Source organism: Gopherus evgoodei, chromosome 5, assembly GCF_007399415.2.
Source record: "Gopherus evgoodei ecotype Sinaloan lineage chromosome 5, rGopEvg1_v1.p, whole genome shotgun sequence".
NCBI lineage: Eukaryota > Metazoa > Chordata > Testudines > Testudinidae > Gopherus > Gopherus evgoodei.
Window position 1 is genome coordinate 144,738,631 of NC_044326.1, and position 24,513 is coordinate 144,763,143.

The 24,513-nt window shown below is 46.9% G+C and overlaps 1 protein-coding gene across 1 annotated transcript in view; it reads right to left on the reverse strand.

Moving 5' to 3' along the window:
* Positions 1-24,513, reverse strand: part of LOC115652948 (butyrophilin subfamily 1 member A1-like) — a 58,627-nt gene that overhangs the window by 30,359 nt on the left and 3,755 nt on the right. Inside the window, exons 2-3 of the mRNA XM_030565597.1 lie at positions 23,876-23,993; positions 18,455-18,802 (exon numbers count right to left, since the gene is read on the reverse strand). Coding sequence (XP_030421457.1) covers positions 18,455-18,802; positions 23,876-23,990 — 463 coding nt within the window. The 5' untranslated portion in view covers positions 23,991-23,993. The remainder of the gene's footprint in view (positions 1-18,454; positions 18,803-23,875; positions 23,994-24,513) is intronic.

The following is a 24,513-nucleotide window of genomic DNA, read 5'->3' on the forward strand; positions in this document are numbered from 1 at the left end:
ACATGTATGGGTTTTTTCAAAAGTTTGGCTGAACTGAGGATTGTGGAAGAGAATTCTATACCACTGAGCAACTTTAACTCTGTGTTAATGAAGATTTTGGTCAATGAATAATACAGTGTATATATCAAGTTGTTATTTAATACAGTATTGTGGTGATGCAGAATCTTTCATTAGCAGGTAAAGGTATTTTAAAAAAACTAGACAGAGATTTAAGCTAACAGTCTATAAGAAGAACCCTGCAGTTTATGGAGTTTCATTGCCAGGGTAACCATAACCATGGCTGATAAGTTTTTTGGGCAATGCTCTCTATTTAAAATAAAGAATGTAAGAAGTAAGAACATATACCTAGCTAATGATTTTTAAAAGTACAATATACCCTTAAATGCATGCTGGAAAGCCAAGGTGAAGTGCATCTTTAAAGTGAACCAACTTGTTATGAGGTCTAAATGACCACAAGAAATGCTTAACTGCTGAACATCAGTTAACGAGAGAGCACTTAGTATATACAAATAATGAAACCTACAAATGTAGTCAATGGAATAATAACCAGGAACTCAGAAAAGGATATGAACAGATATCTTGTCCTACTGTTTCATTAACTGTTACATCTTATTGGTGTCAGGCCAACATTTTCTTAAGTGACTTTATATTACTGCATAATGAGCTACTGAACAAGTATAGAACCAAAGACTCTCCATATAAAGTCTGTGAACATTAAAGTGGATTTTCACAGTGAAGCCCCTTAACAGGTGCTGAAAAGAGAAGCTGTGACTTGGAGGATAAATGGAGACATGCAGACCTAGCCAAAGGAGAAGACTCAAAAGAGGTGAACAGAATATACCCGTTGAAGGCAAAACCCTGATCACATCCTCAACCAGGACGGCCTAAACAACATTTACCGCAATTGCAGAACTGATATGGTCTGAGATATTTTGCAAATGAAGATATAGATTTGAAAGACTGAGAAATTATAAACAACTGCAAGAGTTAAAAATAAAAAAGCAACGGAGAGGTTTTGTTTTCTCACTATGTAGTCTGAAGATGACCTAAGGCACAACTTGTATTCTTGTTGGGACACTTCAAATTTTTCCTCAGAATATCTTAGGGTATGGCTACACTGGAGAGTGGCAGCACTGGTGGTGGCTTTACAGCGCTGCAACTTACTCACCGTCCACACTTGCAAGGCACATACAGCGCTGTATCTCCCTGGATACCGCGCTGGTTGTACTCTACCTCTGCCTGGGGAATAACAACTGCAGCGCTGGTGATGCAGCGCTGCTCCGCCAGTGTGGCCACCAAAAGTGCTGTTATTGGCCTCCAGAGGCATTCAGAAGTATCCCAGAATGCCTGCTCAGCCACTCTGCTCATCAGTTCGAACTCTACTGCCCTGGCCTCAGGTGACCCACCCTTTAAATGCCCCGGGAATTTTAAAAATCCCCTTCCTGTTTGCTCAGCCAGGTGTGGAGTGCAATCAGTGAATCTTCCCAGGTGACCATGCCTCCACGCGCCAAACGAGCCCCAACATGGAGCAATGGCGAGTTGCTGGACCTCGTCAGTGTTTGGGGGGAGGAAGCTGTGCAGTCCCAGCTGCGCTCCAGCCGTAGGAATTACGATACCTATGGGCAGATCTCAAGGGCCCTGCTGGAAAGGGGCCATGGTCGTGACGCAGTGCAGTGCAGGATTAAAGTGAAGGAGCTGTGGAATGCCTATTGCAAAGCCCATGAGGGAAACCGGCGCTCTGGTGCTGCCCCCACGACCTGCCGTTTTTACAAGGAGCTGGACACGATACTTGGGGGTGACCCCACTGCCAATCTGACGACCACGATGGACACTTCAGAGCGGGGGGGGGAGGGGGAGAGGAGGGAGAGGGGGAGGAGGAGGAGGAGGAAACAGAGTGAGGGTACTGGGGTGGGGGGAGACACCCCAGAGTCCCAGGAGGCATGCAGCCGGGAGCTCTTCTCAAGCCAGGAGGAAGGTAGCCAGTCGCAGCAGCTGGTACTTGGTGAAGGACAAACAGAGGAGCGGGTTCCTGGTAAGCAGCTTGTGTTTTCAGGATGGAAATGTTTTGGGAGAGGAGGGAGGGTTAGGGCTGCATGCATGCATGCCTAGATGTGGAATAGCCCATTGATGTGGTCTATCACATCGCAGTAATCGACCCCAGTAATCTCTTCAAAAGTTTCAGCCAGAGCGTGGGCAATGCACTTGTGCAAGTTTATAGGGAGAGCCACTGTGGTCCTTGTCCCAGTCAGCCTAATGCGTCCGCGCCACTGTGCCGCGAGGGGTGGGGGGACCATTGCTGCACACAGACAAGCTGCATAGGGGCCAGGGCGGAATCTGCATTGCTGTAGAAGACCCTCCCGCTCTTCCCAGGTGACCCGCAGCAGCGAGATATCTTCCAGGATTAACTCCTATGGAAAATGTTGGGAGACTGTTCAGTGTAGATGCCCCCTGCAGCAGTTTGCTTTCCCCAATGCCAGAAACCCCTGCACATCCCTGAAGCAATCAGTCCCCCTTACTCACCATTTCGTGGCTCCTGTGGGTTATGTGCGTTCTGTTGGGTATGGGAAAAGTATGCTAAAGTGAAGACTGTAAATTCCTTCACGTGTGGGAATAACTGTCTGGGAGAGATTATAAACAATGCAGCCTCTGTTAACTGTTGCCATTTTTGCCTTTAGAAAAGTGTCCTTGACTACTCGACTGTCCGTATCATCCACTGCTCAGAGGCTACAAAACCTCAGGAAGAAGCCGCAAAAAAGCAAAGAAGACATGCTGAAAGCAGTTATGGAATTCTCTGCCAGAGAGAGTAAAAAACTGCAGGACTGGAGTGAAAGGGAAAGCAGGCTCCGCCAGAGAAACGCAGCGGCTAAGAAGAAAAGCACAAAACAGCTGATAAGCATCCTGGCGCGCCGAGCAGACTCTATCCAGTCACTCGTAGCCATGCAGGCAGAGCACTACCGTGCTGACCCCGCCCCATCCCAAAGCTCTTTCCCTTGTTCCCCAATGTCAGCTCCAAACCCCCTTCCCCAGCATCCAGGTTCTTACCACCACCAGCTGCCTCCAACACCTGTACGTTCACCAACCAGCCCAGAGAACTACAGCCCTTACCCTCTGCACTCAACCATGCAGTATTTTAATCCTGAAGTGCAGCAGTCATTGCACAGCACTCCAGACAGGACATATTCAAACCTCTGACTGTACAGTTCACCACCCACCCCCCTGCCCTTTCAGGTTCCCAAAATGTTGTGTGTCTGTCAAGAAAGTTATTTTCTTTTCAATAAATGAATTCTTGGCTTTGAAAACAGTCTTTATTATTGCAGAAAGTCAAAGATACTTTAGCCCAGGAAAGAAACAGGCACTGCAAATCATTTCAGGAAAAACAGATTCCTACTAACACTGTAACCACTGCACTTCACTCCCGTGCAAGGCACCAAGCATTACTGTTGGTTTTCAGCCTCAAATTCCTCCCTCAAGGCATCCCTAATCCTTGTAGCCCTGTGCTGGGCCTCTCTAGTAGCCCTGCTCTCTGGCTGTGCAAATTCAGCCTCCAGGCATTGAACCTCGGAGGTCCAATCCTGACTGAATGTTTCACCCTTCCCTTCACAAATATTATGGAGGGTACAGCATGTGGATATAATCGCGGGGATGCTGCTTTCTTCCAAGTCCAGCTTCCTATACAGAGATCTCCAGCGGCCTTTTAAACGGCCAAAAGCACACTCCACAGTCATTCTGCACCGGCTCAGCCTGTAGTTGAACCGGTCCTTGCTGCTGTCAAGCTTCCCTGTATACGGTTTCATGAGCCAAGGCATTAACGGGTAAGCGGGATCTCCAAGGATCACAATGGGCATTTTGACGTCCCCTACTGTGTTCTTCCAGTCTGGGAAAAAAGTCCCAGCCTGCATCTTCCTGAACAGACCACTGTTCCGAAAGATGCGTGCATCATGCACCTTTCCAGGCCAGCCTGTGTTAATGTCAATGAAACGCCCACGGTGATCCACAAGCGCCTGGAGAACCATAGAGAAATACCCCTTCCGATTAATGTACTCAGATGCTAGGTGGGATGGTGCCAGAATAGGAATATGCGTCCCATCTATCGCCCTTCCACAGTTAGGGAAACCCATTTGTGCAAAGCCATCCAGAATGTCCTGCACGTTCCCCATAGTCATGGTTCTTCTTAGCAGGATGCGATTAATGGCCCTGCAAACTCACATCAACACGATTCCAATGGTCGACTTTCCCACTCCAAACTGGTTCACGACCGATCGGTTGCTGTCTGGAGTTGCCAGCTTCCAGATTGCAATAGCCACCCGCTTCTCCACTGCCAAGGCAGCTCTCAATCGCGTGTCCTTGCGCCGCAGGGTGGGGGCGAGCTCAGCACACAGTCCCATGAAAGTGGCTTTTCTCATCCGAAAGTTCTGCAGCCACTGCTCGTCATCCCAGACTTCCATGACGATGTGATCCCACCACTCCGTGCTTGGTTCCCGAGCCCAAAAGCGGCGTTCCATGGTGCTGAGCATTTCCGTTACTGACACAAGCAATTTAGTGTCATACGCGTCAGGTGACTCGCTATCATCGTCGGACTCCTCACTGTCACTTTGGAGCTGAAGGAATAGCTCCACTGCCAAACGTGATGTGCTGGCGACGCTCATCAGCAAAGTCCTCAGCAGCTCGGGCTCCATTTCCCACAGAAATCGCGCTGCACAGAAACCGTTGGGAGACTCACAATGGTGCCAAACGTGGATGGAAAAACAGTGACTGCTGGGATGTGAAGCGATGCATCACGGGGCGTTGGGACAGGAAGCGGAATGACCTGCACCCTTCGGTCCCCTTCCCACAACCCACGGCACCAAAATGGGACGAGGTGCTCTGTGGGATAGCTGCCCATAATGCACCACTCCCAACAGCGCTGCAAATGCTGCAAATGTGGCCACACTGCAGCACTGGTAGCTGTCAGTGTGGCCACACTGCAGCGCTTTCCCTACACAGCTGTACGAAGACAGCTGTAACTCCCAGCGCTGTACAGCTCTAAGTATAGCCATACCCTTATCCATCAGAAAGGGGATAAAATAAGTCTGCTTTATTTCGCACTGAAGAAAGATATAAGAGGAACAACTGGCTGGCCACTGGCTGGCCCCCAAGAGCCTTCCCTGTCTGGTAACACCTACACTTTTATCAAAAGTAAACACCATATGAACTCTGCTTTTTTGGAATCTTGGCCTTATCTATGCTACTAAGTTAGGTTGACGCATGTTACACCAGTGTAGCCGCGCCATTGTTGGTATGTCACTCATGTGCGTGCATACTGGGCTTCTTGCGTTGGTGGTGCATGTACTCACCAGAAGTCCTTGTGCCAATGCATAGTGCTGTGCACCATGAGTAGGTATCCTCATGTATCATCCAGTGCAGAGTCTTGGGGGAAATTTTGACAATTCATAGTAGGACAGAAATTAACTATGTGGGGATACTTAGGATCAAGGGATCAAGTTCCCCTTATGCTACTTTTCCCATCACATCATGCCATCCATATCATCATTTTCACTTTTTTAAAATAGCACAAATCTGCATGGCATTTTTCACAGCCCACCATGCATGGCACCTGCAAAGCTCTGCACTATTGTCACTGAGCATTGCAAACACAGGAGCAACAATCCTCTGGTACTTGCAGAGCCAAAAGAAGACCCACAGAAATGGGCAACATGAGAATTTAGTGGATTCCTGTATGACATAGCAAAAAAAAATTCAAGGTTAGTGCTGGTGTTCATGGAACATCTGCACTGCTTCTGGGTCTAAGAAACAAGCACCGACTGGTGAGAGTGCATCATAACGCAGGTTTGTGATGATGAGCAGTGGCTGCAGAACTTTTGGATGCAAAAGGCCAAGCTCAGCCCACAGGGACACCAGAATGTATGTTGTCCTGACATTTTGGGGATTTCACATATTTTGTAGTGCTTGGTGTCCATATGATTTATCATTATAACACTGTTTGTTTATGCAACTCTGAGTTACGCAGAGCTTGCTGTACATTGATAATTATTATGCTGTGCTGCATCTAGGAGTTCTGTGGCTACTTTGGGTGACACCCCTGATAACACTTCAGGTACAACAGTGGAAAAGCCAGACAGTGTTGATGGCCCATCAGCGCTGACAATGAACTGTGTAAACAGAGTCAGGATGAGCTCTACCCTGACATCTGGTGGTGAATTATGGCGAGTGTGGAAAAGAATTTCAGGGGCTGATCTTGTTTGCATAGGCACACGCACCTCGCCTAGCATAGCCTACGGCTGCCTAAAATGGTCACTTTGACAGCTGTGGGATCCCCAATTTCTCTGTTATTGGGGCAGGAGGAATAAAGTGTTGTTACCCTGATTATGTGAATGAAAAACTATGAACCTGTTTTATGACAGAGGGTCTCACCATCTACTAAGTAGCACTTGCTAGACAAGGGACATGGGTTCCAAAACCCAGTGAATTGAGAGAGACCAGGGTTAGGTATGTGTACCTGGCTGGGCCGGGCCCTTTGTGTGACTCAGAAGCACCAATTGTACCTTCTCCCCTCTCTCTCCACTGTTGAATGTCAGAGCTGATTTTTGATTCTATTAAGAATCTAGTTACAGGCTGCTGAGCTGAACTCACTTGGGGCTAATGATGCACCAGCACTGGGTCTCCTGCTATGAGCTGAAATCACTAAAGAGCTAAAATTACTGAGCTGAGATCACTGAGTGCTGTGGGGGAGCCTGAAGCTATATTGTGGAGCGGAGCAGCTGGCAGAGTGGAGCAGTTTGTGGGATGGTTGGAGCAGCCCACGGCATGAGCAGAGACGAGCGGTTTGTGGGGACGGCTGGAGCGGATCATGGGATGTCTGGTGGAGCAGAGCAGCTGGTGGAGCAGAGTAGAGCTGAGCAGTTTGTGGGGATGGTGGGAGGAGCAGAGTGGAGTGGCTGGTAGAGCAGAGCAGTTTGTGGTGAAGGCAGAAGCAGAACCCCATGGAGAGGCAAGGCAGTTGGCCCCGGACCACGTAAGGTGCCCCTTTCTACCCAGGCTGTGGGGAGGGGGGAACCCTGCAGATAGACTCTTGAACTCGGGGGCTGCACTGACCCGGGACAGAGACTTTTAGATTGCGGGACTTTTGGGACTGTGGGTGGTTTTTGGGTTGCTGGACTCTACGGACATTTGGGGTATTGGACTTTGGAGTCTTGGGGTGATTTTGGGGTTGCTGGACTCAGGAGTCAAGGGAGAAGGACACGGCCCAATTTCCTGGGGTGGGTCTTTGCTCATGGCTTGGTCTATGAACTCTAGCTGAGGTTTCAGAGTAGCAGCCGTGTTAGTCTGTATCTGCAAAAAGAACAGGAGTACTTGTGGCACCTTAGAGACTAACAAATTTATTTCAGCATAAGCTTTCATGAGCTACAGCTCACTTCTTCGGATGCATAGAATGGAACACACAGACAGGAGATATTTATACATACAGAGAACATGGAAAGGTGGAAGTATGCATACCAACTGGAAGAGTCCGATCAATTGAGATGAACTATCATCAGCAGGAGAAAAAAAACCTTTGAAGTGATAATTGAAATGACCCATAAAAGGTGTGAGGACAATTTGACATAGGGAAATAGATTCAATTAGTGTAATGACCCAACCATTCCCAGTCTCTGTTTAAACCTAAGTTAATTGTATCTAATTTGCATATTAATTCGAGTTCAGCAGTCTCTCTTTGGAGTTTGTTTTTGAAGTTTTTTTGCTACAAAAACAGACTTCAAAGAGAGACTGCTGAACTCGAATTAATATGCAAATTAGATAGAATTACCTTAGGTTTAAACGGAGACTGGGAATGGTTGGGTTATTACACTAATTGAATCTATTTCCTTATGTTAAGTTCTCCTCACACCTTCTATGGGTCACCTCGATTATCACTTCAAAAGTTTTTTTTCTCCTGCTGATGATAGCTCATCTCAATTGATTAGACTCTTCCTGTTGGTATGCATACTTCCACCTTTCCATGTTCTCTGTATGTATAAATATCTCCTGTCTGTGTGTTCCATTCTACGCATCCGAAGAAGTGAGCTGTAGCTCAGGAAAGCTCATGCTGAAATAAATTTGTTAGTTTCTAAGGTGCCACAAGTACTCTTGTTCTAGTTGAGGTGTTTTCCCAATTTAATACTGATGTTGTTTATCTCATGTTATTAAACATTTTCTGCTATACCAAGACTCTGTGCTTGTGAGAGGGGAAGTATTGCCTCTTTGAGACACCCAGGGGTGTGTGTAAGATTTTCCCAGGTCACTGGGTGGGGGCTCGAGCTGGTTTTGCATTACATTGTAGGGAAGGGACCCCTATGTACTGAACCCGGCCCTTGCTGCTATCCATTTGACCTGGCAGAAGGGTTACAACTGTAGAGGAGCTTTGTCTTCCTGTGGATGTGGGGGTCAGCCTCAGGGCCATCCCTAGCTATTCTGGGGCCCTACGCAGCGCCCCCATGGAGGGGAGGAGTTGGCCCCAGGCCTCTGCGTGGGGGGTGGCTGGCTTGGGGAGCAGAGGGGAACTGCCCCCCAGCACTCACCGGCGGAGCGGAGCAGGCTGGGACTGAATCCCTGCACTTCCCGCCGCCGGTGAGTGCAGGCCCGACTCCTGCTGCAGTCCTCAGGAAGTGGGGGCAGGGCCGGGGCAGAGCATGGTAGGGGCTTTGGGGAAGAGGTGGAGTGGGGGTGGGGGCTGGGATGGAGCAGGGGCTATGGAGATGAGGCAGAGCAGGGGCTGGAGCAGAACGTAGCTGCACAGGGCACCAGGAAATTTGGTGCCCCACATTTCCTGGTGCCCTACGCAGACGCATACTTTGTGTGTGGGTAAGGACAGCCCTGGTCAGCCTGTGAAGAATGGCCACAGGGGCTTGCAGAGGCATGTGATCATGTCACCTGATACTGGAACCCATCTTGAATTCTGTAGTTTTCCACGAGAAGCTGGGGGAGGGGGGTTGTTTCATACTAGGGAACAAGGGACTTCCGCCTTATGCAAATACTATTTAAGGGTGGAGAGTCCTGGTCATCAGTTCTCCCTGGCTACCCCACCCAAGATGACTGCTGGAAACAACTAAGACTGAACAGAGGGAAAGAACTGGGCCCAGGCTGGAAGCGCATTTGGCCTGGGAAGATTCTTAGAACAATATTTAGGGTGAGAACTCACATGCAACAAGTTTCTTTAGTAGATTAAGCTTATTTTGCATGCTCTGTTTTATTTTTTTAGTCATCTGCCACCTCCTTAACTACTTAAAATACACCAGTTATAGTTCACACATTTCTTTCTGGTTTATAATATAACCCAGTTTATGTGATTTCTAACTGGAGGGGAGCAAGAAACTCTGAACACTCTTCCACACTGAGGGAAGAGGAAAATTTCATATAACTTTGGCTTTGTACTCCAAGAGAGAGGGGAGGAGGGTGGATATCTGGGTGCTGTGGCAAGTCTCTTTAGCTGAGTCTTCTCAGAATGGGTCTCGGTCTCTGTGCAGCTGGGAGTGGCCCTGCCTGTGTGTTCTTGGCTGGAGTGAGCCTAGCACAGCAAATCCAGGAAAAGGAGGGCACAGGCTGGCAGAAGAATCTGTCTCGGTCATGTCCCAGCACCCGAGGGGACATCCCAAGGGGTACAATCTGTCACATCATACTTCTCTCACCCACACCCAGGCTCCTTCCCAGAAGTCACTTCCCTCTCCCCGCAGCAACTCCATTACCCTGACTCCCCCAAGCCTTTGCACTGCTTCTGAGGGGGGTGGGAAACACGGTCCTGTATTGTAGTTTATATGAATTATTGCTCAGATTCTGTATTAATATGGCTAATAAGAAATCTGTTTGTCAAAAAAAATTTCCTGTTTTTTTTTCCTTTCTCTGTATTGTTACAGACATACTTACTGACAGGTATTTTGAAATAAATTCCCAAAATCATTATAGTGTTATTTTGACAAATATGCAAAATTTTAAAATATTGTGCACAGAATTTTTAACTTATTGCAGAATTCCCCCAGGAGTAAAAGAAGACATGGTTATTGATACTTCAGCTTTGGAATGGCACTGCACTGCTTTCCAGTCCCAGATGTGGTGGATGTGGCACAGACAATCCAGGAAGTTTTTGGAGAGTGGTGAGGACAATTTCCTGATACAAGTCCTGGAAGAACCAACTAGGGTCCATGCTCCTCTTGACCTGCTCACCAACAAGGAAAAATTGGTATGGGAAGTAGCAGTGGTGGCAACCTGAGCAGCAGTGACCATGAGATGGTCGAGTTCAGGATCCTGACACAAGGAAGAAAGGAGAGCAGCAGAATATGGACCCTGGACTTCAGAAAAGCAGACCTTGACTCCCTCGGAGAACTGATGGACATGATCCCCTGAGAGGCTAATATGAGGGCGAAAGGAGAACAGGAAAGCTGGCTGTATTTTAAACCTAATTGACTAACCTAATTGCCTTCTATGAGGAGATAACTGGCTCTGTGGGTGAGGGGAAAACAGTGGATGTGCTATTCCTTGACTTTAGCAAAGCTTTTGATACGGTCTCCCACAGTATTCTTGCCAGCAAATTAAAGATGTATGGGCTGGATGAATGGACTATAAGGTGGATAGAAAGCTGGCTAGATCGTCAGGCTCAACGGGTAGTGATCAACGGCTCCATGTCTAGCTGGCAGCCAGTATCAAGTGGAGTGCCCCAAGGGTCGGTCCTGGGACCAGTTTTGTTCAATAACTTCATTAATGATTGGGATGATGAGATGGATTGTGCCCACAGCAAGTTGGCATTTGACACTAAACTGGGGGGAGAGGTAGATATGCTGGAGGGTAGGGATAGGGTCCAGAGTGACCTAGACAATTGGAGGATTGGGCCAAAAGAAATCTGATGAGATTCAACAAGGATAAGTGCAGAGTCCTGCACTTAGGAAGGAAGAATCCCATGCACTGCTACAGGCTGGGGATTGACTGGCTAAGCAGCAGTTCTGCAGAAAAGGACCTGGGGATTACAGTGGACACGAATCAACAGTGTGCCCTTGTTGCCAAGAAGATTAACGGCATATTGGACTGCATTAGTAGGAGCATTGCCAGCAGATCGAGGGAAGTGATTGTTCCCCTCTATTCAGCACTGATGAGGCCACACCTCGAGTATTGCATCCAGTTTTGGGCCCCCCACTACAGAAAGGATGTGGACAAATTTGAGAGAGTCCAGCAGAGGGCAACGAAAATGATTAGGGGGCCGGGGCACGTGACTTATGAGGAGAGGCTGAGGGAATCCTTATTGAGGTTGCAGGATAAAAGCATTCTGATGTGTAGAAAGAATAGTAAATATGGCAGCCGACCAGGGCCAGCTTTAGGTTTTTTGCCGCCCCAAGCAAAAAAATTTTTGGCTGCCCCCCATCCTAGCCCTGGGCTCCTCCGTGCACCCCCCTGCTGCCCCAGCCCTGGGCTCTCCCCCCCACACCCCTTGTCGCCCCAGCGCTGGGCTTCCCCCTTTCCCCCGCAACCAGTGCCCTCTCCCCACCCTGCTGCTGCCCTAGCCCTAGGATCCCCTCTTCCCCCCCACCAGTTCCCTCCACACACACTTCTTGCCACCCCAGCCCTGGGCTCTCCCCTCCCCACCTGCACCCTCCTTCCGCCACAGCCCTGAGTCACTGGTAACTCGCTCCCAGGGCGGGTCATTCGGCAGGAATTTTGGATGTGCACAGAACACAGACAGGATTGGTTCCCATATGGTTACAGAGTTGCAGTAAAAAGAACAATTTTCAGCTTGTGTGATTGGAGGATCTCTGGATGTATATTATAAGACTGTCCTCCATAAATGAGGAAAAGTTGAGGTGCCTTTATTATTTTTTTGTTCCACTCTTTCTTTCTATGGGGAATTTGACAATGCAATATAACTGTCTTCCTTTTCAACAAATAAAACTCAGAAAAGGCCCTGGCTGTTGAAAATAGCAATTCCAGTCCTAATAACCACTGGGAAGCATTTCTTGCTCAATTTTATCCTACTTTTTCTACAGTGGATCAGTATATTTGATTTGGGAGAAATGAAGTAACAGCTGCCCAAACTGAGCTTGAGCACTCCTGAATTTTGAGGTGTTCAAATCTGGAAGGCAGGTGCTGGGGCTGGGGGGGGGGGCTGTGGGCACCGAGGGGGAGCACAGCAGCATGTATGCAGCAGCGTGTCTGGAGCTGCGCGGAGCTAGACACACTGGTCTGAGTGGCACGGTAAGGGGGCTGGGGGGTTGGAGAAGGGGTAGGGGGTTCCGGGGGGCAGTCAAGGGACAGGGAGCAAGGGGGGTTGGATGGATCAGAAGTTCAGAGGGGCACTCAGGGGCAGGGAGAAGGGGGCGGTTAGATGGGTCAGGGGACTGGCAGCACTTGGATAGGCATGGGAGTCCCAGGGGTTGGTCAGGGGACAGGTAGGGGGTGGGGTCCTAGGGGGGATTTGGGGGGGTCTCAGGAAGGGGCAGTTGGGGACAAGGAGAAAGGAGGCTTAGATAGGGGGTGGTGTCCCAACGGGCAGTTAGGGGCAGGCGTCTCAGGAGGGGGCAATCAGGGAACAAGGACCAGTGGTGCTTAGATAGGGGGTGGGGTCCTGGGGGGCACTTAGGGGCAGGGGTCCCGGGAGGGGGTGATCAGGGGACAGGGAGAAGGGGGGGTTGGATGGGTTGGGGTTTCTGTAGGGGGCAGGAGGGAGTAGATGGGGACAGGGTGGGGCTTTCCTCCCCCTGGAGTGTCCTGTTTTTTTGAATGTTACAATATGGTCTCCCTGCCACTCTCCACTCACAGCACGCTGCCGCATGAGGTCCCCCTCCTTCCTTTCCAGTTGGTAGTGGGCAAGGGAATGCTGGGAAATGTAGTTCTTTCCCTGCTCCAGGGCTGGCTCTATAGGCAGGGAGCTAACCAGGGAACTACAGCTCCCAGAGCCCCCTGTTGGTTCTCAGCTCACATGCCGCCCTTGCAAATGGGCTGCCCCAAGCAGGTGCTTGCTTTGCTGGTGCCTAGAGCAGCCCCTGCAGGTGACCAGCTTGGCTTACAGTGAAATTCTTGCTGATCTTAAATGCAAAGAAGAAGCTTACAAGAAGTGGAAGATTGGACAAACGACCAGGGAGGAGTATCAAAATATTGCTCAGGCATGCAGGAGTGAAATCAGGAAGGCAGCTAGCAAGGAATGTGAAGGGTAACAAGAAGGGTTTCTTCAGGTATGTTAGCAACAAGAAGAAGTCAAGGAAAGTGTGGGCCCCTTACTGAATGAGGGAGGCAAACTAGTGACAGAGGATGTGGAAAAAGCTAATGTACTCAATGCTTTTTTTGCCTCTGTCTTCACAAACAAGATCAGCTCCCAGGCTGCTGCACTGGACAGCACAGCATGGGGAGGAGGTGACCAGGCCTCTGTGGACAAAGAAGTGGTCTGGGACTATTTAGAAAAACTGGATGAGCACAAGTCCATGGGGCTGAGTGCGCTGCATCCGAGGGTGCTAAAGGAGTTGGCGGATGTCATTGCAGAGCCATTGGCTATTATCTTTGAAAACTCATGGCGATCGGGGGAGGTCCCGGAAAACTGGAAAAAGGCTAAGGTAGTGCCCATCTTAAAAAAAGAGAAGTAGGAGGATCCAGGGAACTACGGGCCAGTCAGCCTCACCTCAGTCCCTGGAAAAGTCACGGAGCAGGTCCTCAAGGAATCAATTCTGAAGCACTTAGAGGAGAGGAAAGTGATCAGGAACACTCAGCATGGATTCACCAAGGGCAAATCATGCCTGACCAACCTAACTGCCTTCTATGATGAGATAACTGGGTCTGTGGATGAGGGGAAAGCAGTGAACTTGTTATTCCTTGACTTTAGCAAAGTTTTTTATACTGTCTCCCACAGTATTCTTCCTGTCAAGTTAAAGAAGTATGGACTAGATGAATGCATTATAAGGTGGACAGTAAGCTGGCTAGATTGTCAGGCTCAACGGGTAGTGATCAACAGCTCCACATCTAGTTGGCAGCTGGTTTCAAGCGGAGTGCCCCAAGGGTCGGTCCTGGGGCCGGTTTTGTTCAATATCTTCGTTAATGATCTGGAGGATGGTGTTGACTGCACTCTCAGCAAGTTTGCAGATCACACTAAACTGGGAGGAGTGGTATTTACGCTGGAGGGTAGGGATAGGATACAGAGGGACCTAGACAAATTAGAGGATTGTGCCAAAAGAAACCTGATGAGGTTCAACAAGGACAAGTGCAGAGTCCTGCACTTAGGATGGAAGAATCCCATTCACTGTTACAGACTAGGGACCGAATGGCTAGGAAGCAGTTCTGCAGAAAAGGATCTAGGGGTTACAGTGGACGAGAAGCTGGATATGAGTCAACAGTGTGCCCTTGTTGCCAAGAAGGCTAACGGCATTTTGGGCTCTAAAAGTAGGGGCATTGCCAGCAGATTTAATGACGTGATCATTCCTTTCTATTCGACATTTGTAAGGCCTCATCTGGAGACTATGTTGAGTTTTGGGCTCCACACTACAAGACGGACATAGAAAAATTGGAAAGAGTCCAGCGGCAGGCAACAAAAATGATTAGGGGGCTGGAGCACATGACTTATGAGGAGAGGCTGAGGGAACTGGGATTGTTTAGTCTGCAGAAGAGAAGAGTGACGGGGGATTTGATAGCTGCTTTCAACTACCTGAAAGGGGGTTCCAAAGAGGATGGATCTAGACTGTTCTCAGCTGTATCAGATGACAGAACAAGGAGTAATGGTCTCAAGTTGCAGTGGTGGAGGTTTAGGTTGGATATTAGGAAAAGCTTTTTCACTAGGAGGGTGGTGGAGCACTGGAATGGGTTACCTACAGACGTAGTGGACTCTCCTCCCTTAGAGGTTTTTAAGGTCAGGCTTAACAAAGCCCTGGCTGGGATGGTTTAGTTGGGGATTGGTTCTGCTTTGAGCAGGGGGTTGGACTAGATGATCTCCTGATGTCCCTTCCAACCCTGATATTCTATGATTCTAGGAGGCACTGAAAGAACAGCTGCTGCTGGTATCCTGTAGGTGCCCAGAGTGCTGTGCTGTTAGCTTGTTTGCTGTAATGGTGTCTCCTGAAGTCATCATGGACTGGTGTGGGAAAGTGTCCTACCATGGAGGAAAAATTAAGACTGTCACCCTAGAAACCTTCAGAACAGAATTACAGAGTATCTCCTTTGAAAGTTTCCTTGAGATACCCCTGTACAATACAATTCCTCTGTACATAAATGATCTGCTCCTCATGTCCTTTCCACCTCCCCACATAACTGTGCATATAAGAGCCTGGAAAGTAGATACCATTCAATCTCTAGCTGTAAGACTAGGAAAAGAAAGAAACAATTAAAAGTCAATACTTCTGTCCTTCAGACTTGGGATTGGGGCAGGTGGCAATGGCTCCATTTACAAATTGTAATGAAAAAAAATGCGTCTTACCTGATGTTCCTTCATGTGCTCCTGCATGCTCATCTGAGGGGACTGGCTGTACTTCGGCAGAGTCTCAAAAAGATCCTGGCTCACAGCATAGCTGGGTCCCCCTGCCACAGATCTCCCAATCTCTTCCTCTTCTTGGTCCTCCACTGTTCACACTGTTGGGGGCTGTGTTTCAGGATCCTTGGAGGTTATCTGTGGTGTTCAGCAGGGTCTCTGCCACATATGGCATGTAGCTTGTTGCAAAAGTGACAGGTCTGCAGCTTGGCTCCAGACTGCCAGTTGGCCTCCTTGACTTTGTTATGCTTGCGGCAGTTCCCTTACTTTCACGTGGCACTGCTGCTGATCTCTATCATACTCCTTCTCCTGAAACCCCCAGGCAATCTGGTTGTCAATGTCCACATTTCTATGATTGCTCCGTAGCTGTGCCTGCATAGCTTCTTCTCCCAATAGGCCCAGGAGATCCAATGCCTCCAGTTTACTCCAGACAGGCGTGTGTCCAGAGTGTGTAACTGCCCTAGTTGGTTGGGCAGTTGCACACAAGAAAGGACAGTTGGTGTGCTTGCCAAGCTGAGAAATCAGGAAAAGACATTTAAAAAATGCCTTTTAAAGGGGCGTGGTTCCCAGTCTTTGTGACCCCTGGGCACTGGAGTTCACAACTGCGGATAGAGTGGCCAGTGTCGGCATTGTGAGAAGGTTCCTGGAGGACTTTGAGGGTTGATGTAGGCAATGTGGTATCTGCACTTGCACTTCATTTACCTTACTAGATTGCTCCTGGCTCCTTTTGGGGAGGTGGTATTAGTCTGTTGATGTAACGGACTGTTTACATCAGAAGGAGACCATAGTAAATGTAGACACATGCATTACTAGGCTGATGCAAGACAATTTGTATCAATTTAACTTTCTAGTCTAGACCTGGCCTTAGGAAACCCACTGAGATATCCAGAAACAGAACTGGAATACACCTGTCATAACACCTTGAATGGAAATGACCTGCAAAAGACCACCTTGGCTTAACCATGAGATATTGCATGATCAAAAAATAAAAAGGATTCATATAAAAATGGAAACTAGGACAGATTACAAAGGATGAATATAGACAAACAACACAGGAATGCAGGGGCAAGATTAGAAAGGCAAAGGCACAAAATGAGCTCAAACTAGCTATGGGAATAAAAGGAAACAAGAAGACTTTTTATCAATACATTAGAAGCAAGAGGAAGACCAAGGACAGGGTAGGCCCACTGCTCAGTGAGGAGGGAGAAACAGTAACAGGAAACTTGGAAATGGCAGAGATGCTTAATGACTTCTTTGTTTCAGTCTTCACTGAGAAGTCTGAAGGAATGCCTAACATAGTGAATACTAATGGGAAGGGGGTAGGTTTAGAAGATAAAATTAAAAAAGAAAAAGTTAAAAATCACTTAGAAAAGTTAGATGCCTGCAAGTCACCAGGGCCTGATGAAATGCATCCTAGAATACTCAAGGAGGTGTCTGAGCCTCTAGCTATTATCTTTGGAAAATCATGGGAGACGGGGGAGATTCCAGAAGACTGGGAAAAGGCAAATATAGTGCCCATCTATAAAAAGAGAAATAAAAACAACCCAGGAAACTACAGACCAGTTAGTTTAACTTCTGTGCCAGGGAAGATAATGGAGCAACTAATTAAGGAAAAAGGCGAACACTTGGAAGGTGGTAAGGTGATAGGGAATAGCCACCATGGATTTGTAAAGAACAAATAGTGTCAAATCAATCTGATAGCTTTCTTTGATAGGATAATGAGTCTTGTGAATAAGGGAGAAGCAGTGGATGTGGTATACCTAGACTTTAATAAAGCATTTGATATGGTCTCGCATGATATTCTTATAGATAAACTAGGCAAATACAACTTAGATGGGGCTACTATAAGGTGGGTGCATAACTGGCTGGATAACCGTACTCAAAGAGTAGTTATTAATGTCTCCCAATCCTGCTGGAAAGGTATAACAAGTGGGGTTCCGCAGGGGTCTATTTTGGGACCGGCTCTGTTCAGTATCTTCACCAACAACTTAGATTTTGGCCTAGAAAGTATGCTTATTAAGTTTGCAGATGATACCAAACTGGGAGGGATTGCAACTGCTTTGGAGGACACGGTCATAAATCAAAATGATCTGGACAAGTTGGAGAAATGGTCTGAGGTAAACAGGATGAAGTTTAACAAAGATAAATTCAAAGTGATCCACTTAGGAAGGAAAAATCAGTTTCACACATACAGAATGGGAAGAGACTGTCTAGGAAGGAGTATGGCAGAAAGGGATCTGGGGGTTATAGTGGACCACAAGCTAAATATGAGTCAACAGTGTGATTCTGTTACAAAAAAAGCAAACGTGATTCTGGGATGCATTAACAGGTGTTTTGTGAGCAAGACACAAGAAGTCATTCTTCCGCTCTACTCTGGTTAAGCCTCAACTGGAGTCTTGTGTCCAGTTCTGGGCACCGCATTTCAAGAAAGATGTGGATAAACTGGAGAGGGTCCAGAGAAGAGCATCAAGAATGATTAAACGTCTTGAGAACATGACCTATGAAGGAAGGCTGAAAGAACTGGGTTTGTTTAGTTTGGAAAAGAGAAGACTGAGAGGGGACATGATAGCAGTTTTCAGGTATCTAAAAGGGTGTCATCAGGAGGAGGGAGAAAACTTGTTCACCTTAGCCTCTAAGGATAGAACAAGAAGCAATGGGCTTAAACTGCAGCAAGGGAGGTTTAGGTTGGACATTAGGAAAAAGTTCCTAACTGTCAGGGTGGTTAAACGCTGGAATAAATTGCCTAGAGAGGTTGTGGAATCTCCATCTCTGGAGATATTTAAGAATAGATTAGATAAATGTCTATCAGGGATGGTCTAGACAGTATTTGGTCCTGCCATGAGGGAAGGGAACTGGACTCGATGACCTCTGGAGGTTCCTTCCAGTCCTAGAATCTATGAATCTTCACCTGACAGCAACTAAACATCATCAATTATTTTCTAAAATGTGGCAACCCTGATTGGGAGAATTCACAGATCAGTCCCAACTACTGACCTGCCACCTTCAGCTCCAACAAGGCTGCTCCATAGAAGGTGCTAGACTGGAAGAAGCAGTTGTATTGTCCTTCGTCAGCAGGTCTAATGCTATGTATTCTCAGGACAACACTTCCCTCAGTGATGTTGTCTCTCAGCAGCTCTGTCCTCCCCTGGTATTCCAGGATCTGCTGCTCAGGCTGGTCTTTCCCATCCTGATACAAATGGATCACTTCAGGGAAGCTGTACCGGAACCACCTCACCTCCATGTTCTCAGCATTCATCCTGGGGCTGAGATGGCAGGGCAACACGGCATCTTCACCCACAGACACCATCAGGGGTTGAGCAGGGCTGACCACTTTGAAATTCACTGTTAAAGAAACAGGACACAGAAAATTATAGGCAAAAAAGAACTGATAAAACAGGCCACAGTATATATTCTGGGTGGCAGGATGAGTCCCACAGACTGTATGTGGGGCTGGAAGCCAGAAGCAAGGGGGCTCTAGTCTCTGTTCCACCATTGACTCACTTCATGACCTTAATCCCTCTCTCTTCCCTTATCCCATGGACATTGTGAGGGTTAATTGTAAGCTCCCTGGAGCAAGGAGCTGCCATTTCTAGATGGGTGCTGTCTACATAATTGTGACTAACAATTAGCAGAGATATAAAAGAAGGAAATGAAAAGACTGGGATGGTTTGGTATAGAGAGGCGATGAATAAAAGAGGACATGAGAAACCAAGTGCTTCTTTTTATCCTCTCTAATGCAAGCACAAGGCATTCAGATATCAGAGGGTGCTTTGATACCTTGGTGCTGCGGGGGATGGATAACTCAGTGGTTTGAGCATTAGCCTATTAAACCCAGGGTTGTGAGTTCAATCCTTGAGGGGGCCATTTGGGGAACTAGGGTAAAAATCTGCCTGGGGATTGGTCCTGCATTGAGCAGGGGTTGGACTAGATGACCTCCTGAGGTTTCTTCTATGATCTAATGGATTGGAACAGAACACAAGGTCACTCACTGAATCTGAAAGGGGAAGAAACTGAGTAAAGGGGAAGAAAAACCAAACATCTCATCACTGATGCCTCATGAGATATTTTTAACACTATCTGTCTTTAGCCATTTGTCCATAGTTCACTGTTATATGCAGATAGTTACAGTGCAACCTATACAATTGAGAAAAAAAAAACCTAAGTGCTGAGCTCCATTAGACTGGACAGTTGGTGGACAACTGAACCCACGCTGTACGGTGATCGGAAATGAGGGCTCTGTACATTAGCATCTCTGTATATCTGTGTTCATTGGTACATCTGGAAGTAAACTAACTACCATATTTTATATAACAAATTCCCACCTCCAATCACCCTAAAGTGTGGGGTCAGTTGCGAAGTTCACCTTCTAGTGTACACGCGGTACATTTACAAAGGTGCAGTACAGGAGGACATTTTGTTTGCTAGTTGCTGCCTGCCAGAACAACAGCTGGGAAAATTTCCCAGTTGCTTGACAGGTTCATAAATTAATGTGATATCATTTGGCCATGATGTATTGGTCTCTGCAGTGCTAGAGCAAAGCCAATGGCTGGTAGGCATAGTGGAGTAGTGACATACATCAGAGCAGTCATTCCCAATGCTATGTCAGTGCATTGAAGTATACATAGGGAAGCACTTGCTGCCAAAAGCTCACCTACCAACTTGTCATCTGCCACCACTGAGAACAGTCTAGATCCATCCTCTCTGGAACCCCTTCAGGTAGTTGAAAGCAGCTATCAAATCCCCCCTCACTCTTCTCTTCTGCAGACTAAATAAGCCCAGTTCCCTCAGCCTCTCCTCGTAAGTCATGTGCTCCAGCCCCCTAATCATTTTCATTGCCCTCTGTTGGACTCTCTCAAATTTATCCACATCCTTTCTGTAGTGGGGGGCCCAAAACTGGACACAATACTCCAGGTGTGGCCTCATCAGTGCTGAACAGAGGGGAATAATCACTTCCCTCGATCTGCTGGCAATGCCCCTACTAATACAGCCCAATATACCATTGGCCTTCTTGGCAACAAGGGCACACTGCTGACTCATGTCCAGCTTCTCATCCACTGTAATCCCCAGGTCCTTTTCTGCAGAACTGCTGCTTAGCCAGTCAGTCCCCAGCCTGTAGCGGTACATGGGATTCTTCCGTCCTAAGTGCAGCACTCTGCACTTGTGCCTGTTGCTCAGTCTAGTTGTTGCCCAGTCTAACAGGGTTGAGACTTTAGACTGCATGATTATGTTTTATTTCTTTTGGTAACTAACTCTCACTTTTTGACTATCACTTAATACCTCTTAAAAATCTACCTTTTATAGTCAATAAACTTGTTTAACTGTTTATCGTCACCAGTGAGTTTGCCTGAAGTGAATGGTAAATTGCTCAGTTATCAAAGGCTGCTCTATATCCACTTTCCATTGATGACGTTGTGAACCAATTAATACATTAGATGGCATATTCCCGAGGTACAATGCTAGGAAGGATCTGGTTGGTGCCTTTCTCTGTGTGATTCAGGAGTGGCTCTGGGAGCATTCATGCGATCTAACTGGGAGTAGGGCTCCACATGTGGTTTTGCTGAGCGATAACAGCACCTGGAGGGGTTGCTGCTGGTCCCTAGCAAGGCATTGTGAGAGACGGCCCAGGCTGGAGAGAGTTCAGGGGGCACAGCAGTTCCACAGTCCCAGGCTGCACCCTGGGGAATTCCATCACAACCACACTGTTAGGATATAGATGTTCAGGCTTGTCTGTAATGACCTGTACTTGAAGGATTTAGGTGTAATCTTATCACTTCGCTAGTTATAGAGGTACAAAACAAGAGTCAAAATCACAGTCTGCCTGTTTTTAGGCCTTCTCACACTAGGATAATCTAAGGCCTTGTTCTTCATCTAGGCCTTTGGCTAAGCAGCAGGGGCAGCCATAAACTAGGAAGCATATGGTCACGTCCTCAGACACATTGAAATAAGGCAATTTTGGGCTGTTAGACAATCCAATCTGTCGCCTTGAGAAAGGGAAGAGCCTGGAAGATTTAAAGAAAACGTAGTTTCATAGTATCCTGTCTGGCAAGAACTCACCTATCAATAGTTGTGATTGTGAAACCTTCGCTTCTTGTTATTTTTGTCTTTATGGTCCCCACTTCTCTATTGATAATCTGTATGGTCTCTGTCTGGTTCTTCGACTGTTTCTGTCTGCTGTTTAATTAATTTTGCAGGGTGTAAACCAATTAAGGTGGTGGGATATAATTGGTTAGATAATCATGTTACAATATGTTAGGATTGGTTAGTTAAATTTCATTAAAATGATTGGCTGAGATATAGCTGAGTATATTACTATATAAATTAGGGGCAAACAGGAAGTAATTTGGGAAAAAAGGAAATTGGAATCGTTGCTTGCTGGATGTTAATCCCAATAAACATCGAATTGTCTGCAACTTCGGACTTCTGGTATTGTGGCTCCCTGTTTATGTGAGAAGAACCAGGGAGTGAGAGGGTGAAGGGATAAACCCTCTAAAACACACCACAAGATTTGTCCATAAAAGAACAAGAGAATCTTCTGGACATCTCCACTCATGGTAGACTCAGGCTGGAGTTCCAACAAAAGAGTTTTGAAGTGAAACACAAAGTTCCCCTTGTCAGACAGGGCTGTAAAGGTTTTGATGCAGTTTGTTACAATTTACCTGTGTGAAAATGGATTTTCCAATCACTTACTGGAATGAAATCAAAGTATCGTCAGCATCTTTGGGTAGAAAACCACTTATAGCTCAAATTTTCAGCTACCTCTCCAAACATTATGCACTGTGCTCGAACAACCTCCTTCATCACTTTAATCATGAGCAGTATTAATAACCCATTGCTTAAATTGGGCAAAAGTAAGTGTACATTAAAACTAAAACTGTAAATGATATGTATTATTGCCGTTACAGTCCTATGTTCATGTGTATTATAATTTGTACATTTTGTACAATGCTTTGGTATTAAAAGAGTTAAAATATAAAGCCTGTTTTCTGGCAAAGGTGCATGGGCAGCAGGTAGATCTGGGAAGGAATATGCAATAAGAAAAAATTGGGGAATCTCTGCTCTAACTGATGGGAAACTAAGAGGAAATGTCCCATATTGGCAGGTTATTCCATATATGTCCATTACAAGATTTATTTCACCTTCCTCTGAGCCATCTGGTGCTGTCCCATGTCAGGAAAGGATACTGGACTAGATGGATGTCTTGTCTGATCCTCTCTGGTGATTGTTTATTATTACCTATAGAGGCATAGGAAATAATAATAAACAATCAGCACATAGAAAATATATGTGATGCAGCAATTCAGTCTTCTAAATATATTCTTCTGACTCAGCCTTCAAGTGATGGCTTGGTAAAATTTTGCCCTACACTATCGATAAAATAGCCCCTAAATGCCGTCTCCACTGGCTTCACTCTCACAGATGATGTTGGTTCACAGATGGCCAATAACTGATTGAGAGGGGTAGAATGCCAAAAGTTCTGTGCTGAACCCAGCCGGTTGCTAGACTGTGTCCCCTGGCTGTGCAGGAAGCTAAGACAGGTTTCTTCCCACCTACAATAGCATGCACTCACTTTTGGAAAGGGGGCTCCAAAGAGGATGGGTCTAGACTGTTCTCAGTGGCAGTAGATGACAGAACAAGGAGCAATTGTCTCAAGTTGCAGTGGGGGAGGTTTAGGTTGGATATTAGGAAAACCTTTTTCACTAGGAGGGTGGTGACGCACTGGAATGGGTTACCTAGGGAGGTGGTGGAATCTCCTTCCTTAGAGGTTTTTAAGGTCAGGTTTGACAACAAAGCCCTGGCTGGGATGATTTAGTTGGGGTTGGTCCTGCTTTGAGCAGGGGGTTGGACTAGATGACCTCCTGAGGTCTCTTCCAACCCTGATATTCTATGATTTTATGGCTGCTTTATGCTGCTGGCACAGCCCTATGGCAGGAAAGAATCAGCATTTGTGCTATTAAATATTTCAAAACATTATTCAGGATGTTAAGACCAAATTTTGATCACAGGATCTTAAAGAGCTGATTTCACACAGCAATTAATCTCTGGTCTAAGGGGAATCCTGGGATGTTTTAGCCAGGGAGAAACTGCCTTAGAAAAGTCCATTTGACTGAAACCAGGAGTTAGCATTAAAGTACCTGTAATGTACCCTATGTTCTCCTACTGCTTCTCTGATGGTGACATTACACCAATTTGCACTGTTGTCAACACAGGAAAGGAGCAAAGAGTTTTGAGGCTGGGATTTTCAAAAGACTTAGGTGCCGAAATCCCATTGATCCTGTAGGTCCCTTTCAAGACCCCCACTAAAGCTGATTTCTCAGAATTGTGTAAAGTGCCTCTGCTCTTAGTGGCACCAAAGCATAAATCCATACAGTACACGACAACACTGCATTGCCCTGCGTGCGATACAGGGATTCTTACCTGAGTCTGAGGGCACAATATGGAGGACAGGGGAGAACACGATGCACAGAAAATGCAGAGACAGAAGTTTTCTGTTGGGCTGGGAAGGACCAGGAGAATTTCCATCTTTGGGCATATTCTGAGATGAGAAACAGGGGAGAAAACAGTTGGAGGCAAGATTACAATGGGGACAAACTGCACCATCTTGTAAGGAGAAATCTGTTTTAAAGCCATTAATTGTACATTTTACAAAGTGTGCAAATTCAGTCAGACTCTGAAATACTGTGGGGACTTCTATCACTACAACACAGAACTCAGCCCTGACCTCCTACGTCCCCAGGGAAAACAAGACATCATACAGCTTAGCAATTCGTGGGCGCCTATCACACGTGTATGACAAGATGATGTTACAGAGATAAGAGTTAAGGTTTTGTGTTACAACTTGAGTGTGAGGAGTGTGGCCTGCCTATGGTGTTATTGTGCATTAAAGCCCTGGGGCCCCACCCAACTATGAGCATCATGTCAGGGTCAGGTCGGGTGGGAAAAGAATCCAACCCACTCAGGGTTGGTCAGCTCTCCTCCTGCCATGGGGTCAGCACACTGGCAGCTGGGTGCCTGGCTCCTATTGGCCACGGCCAGAGCTGTCCCTAAGGGACCCG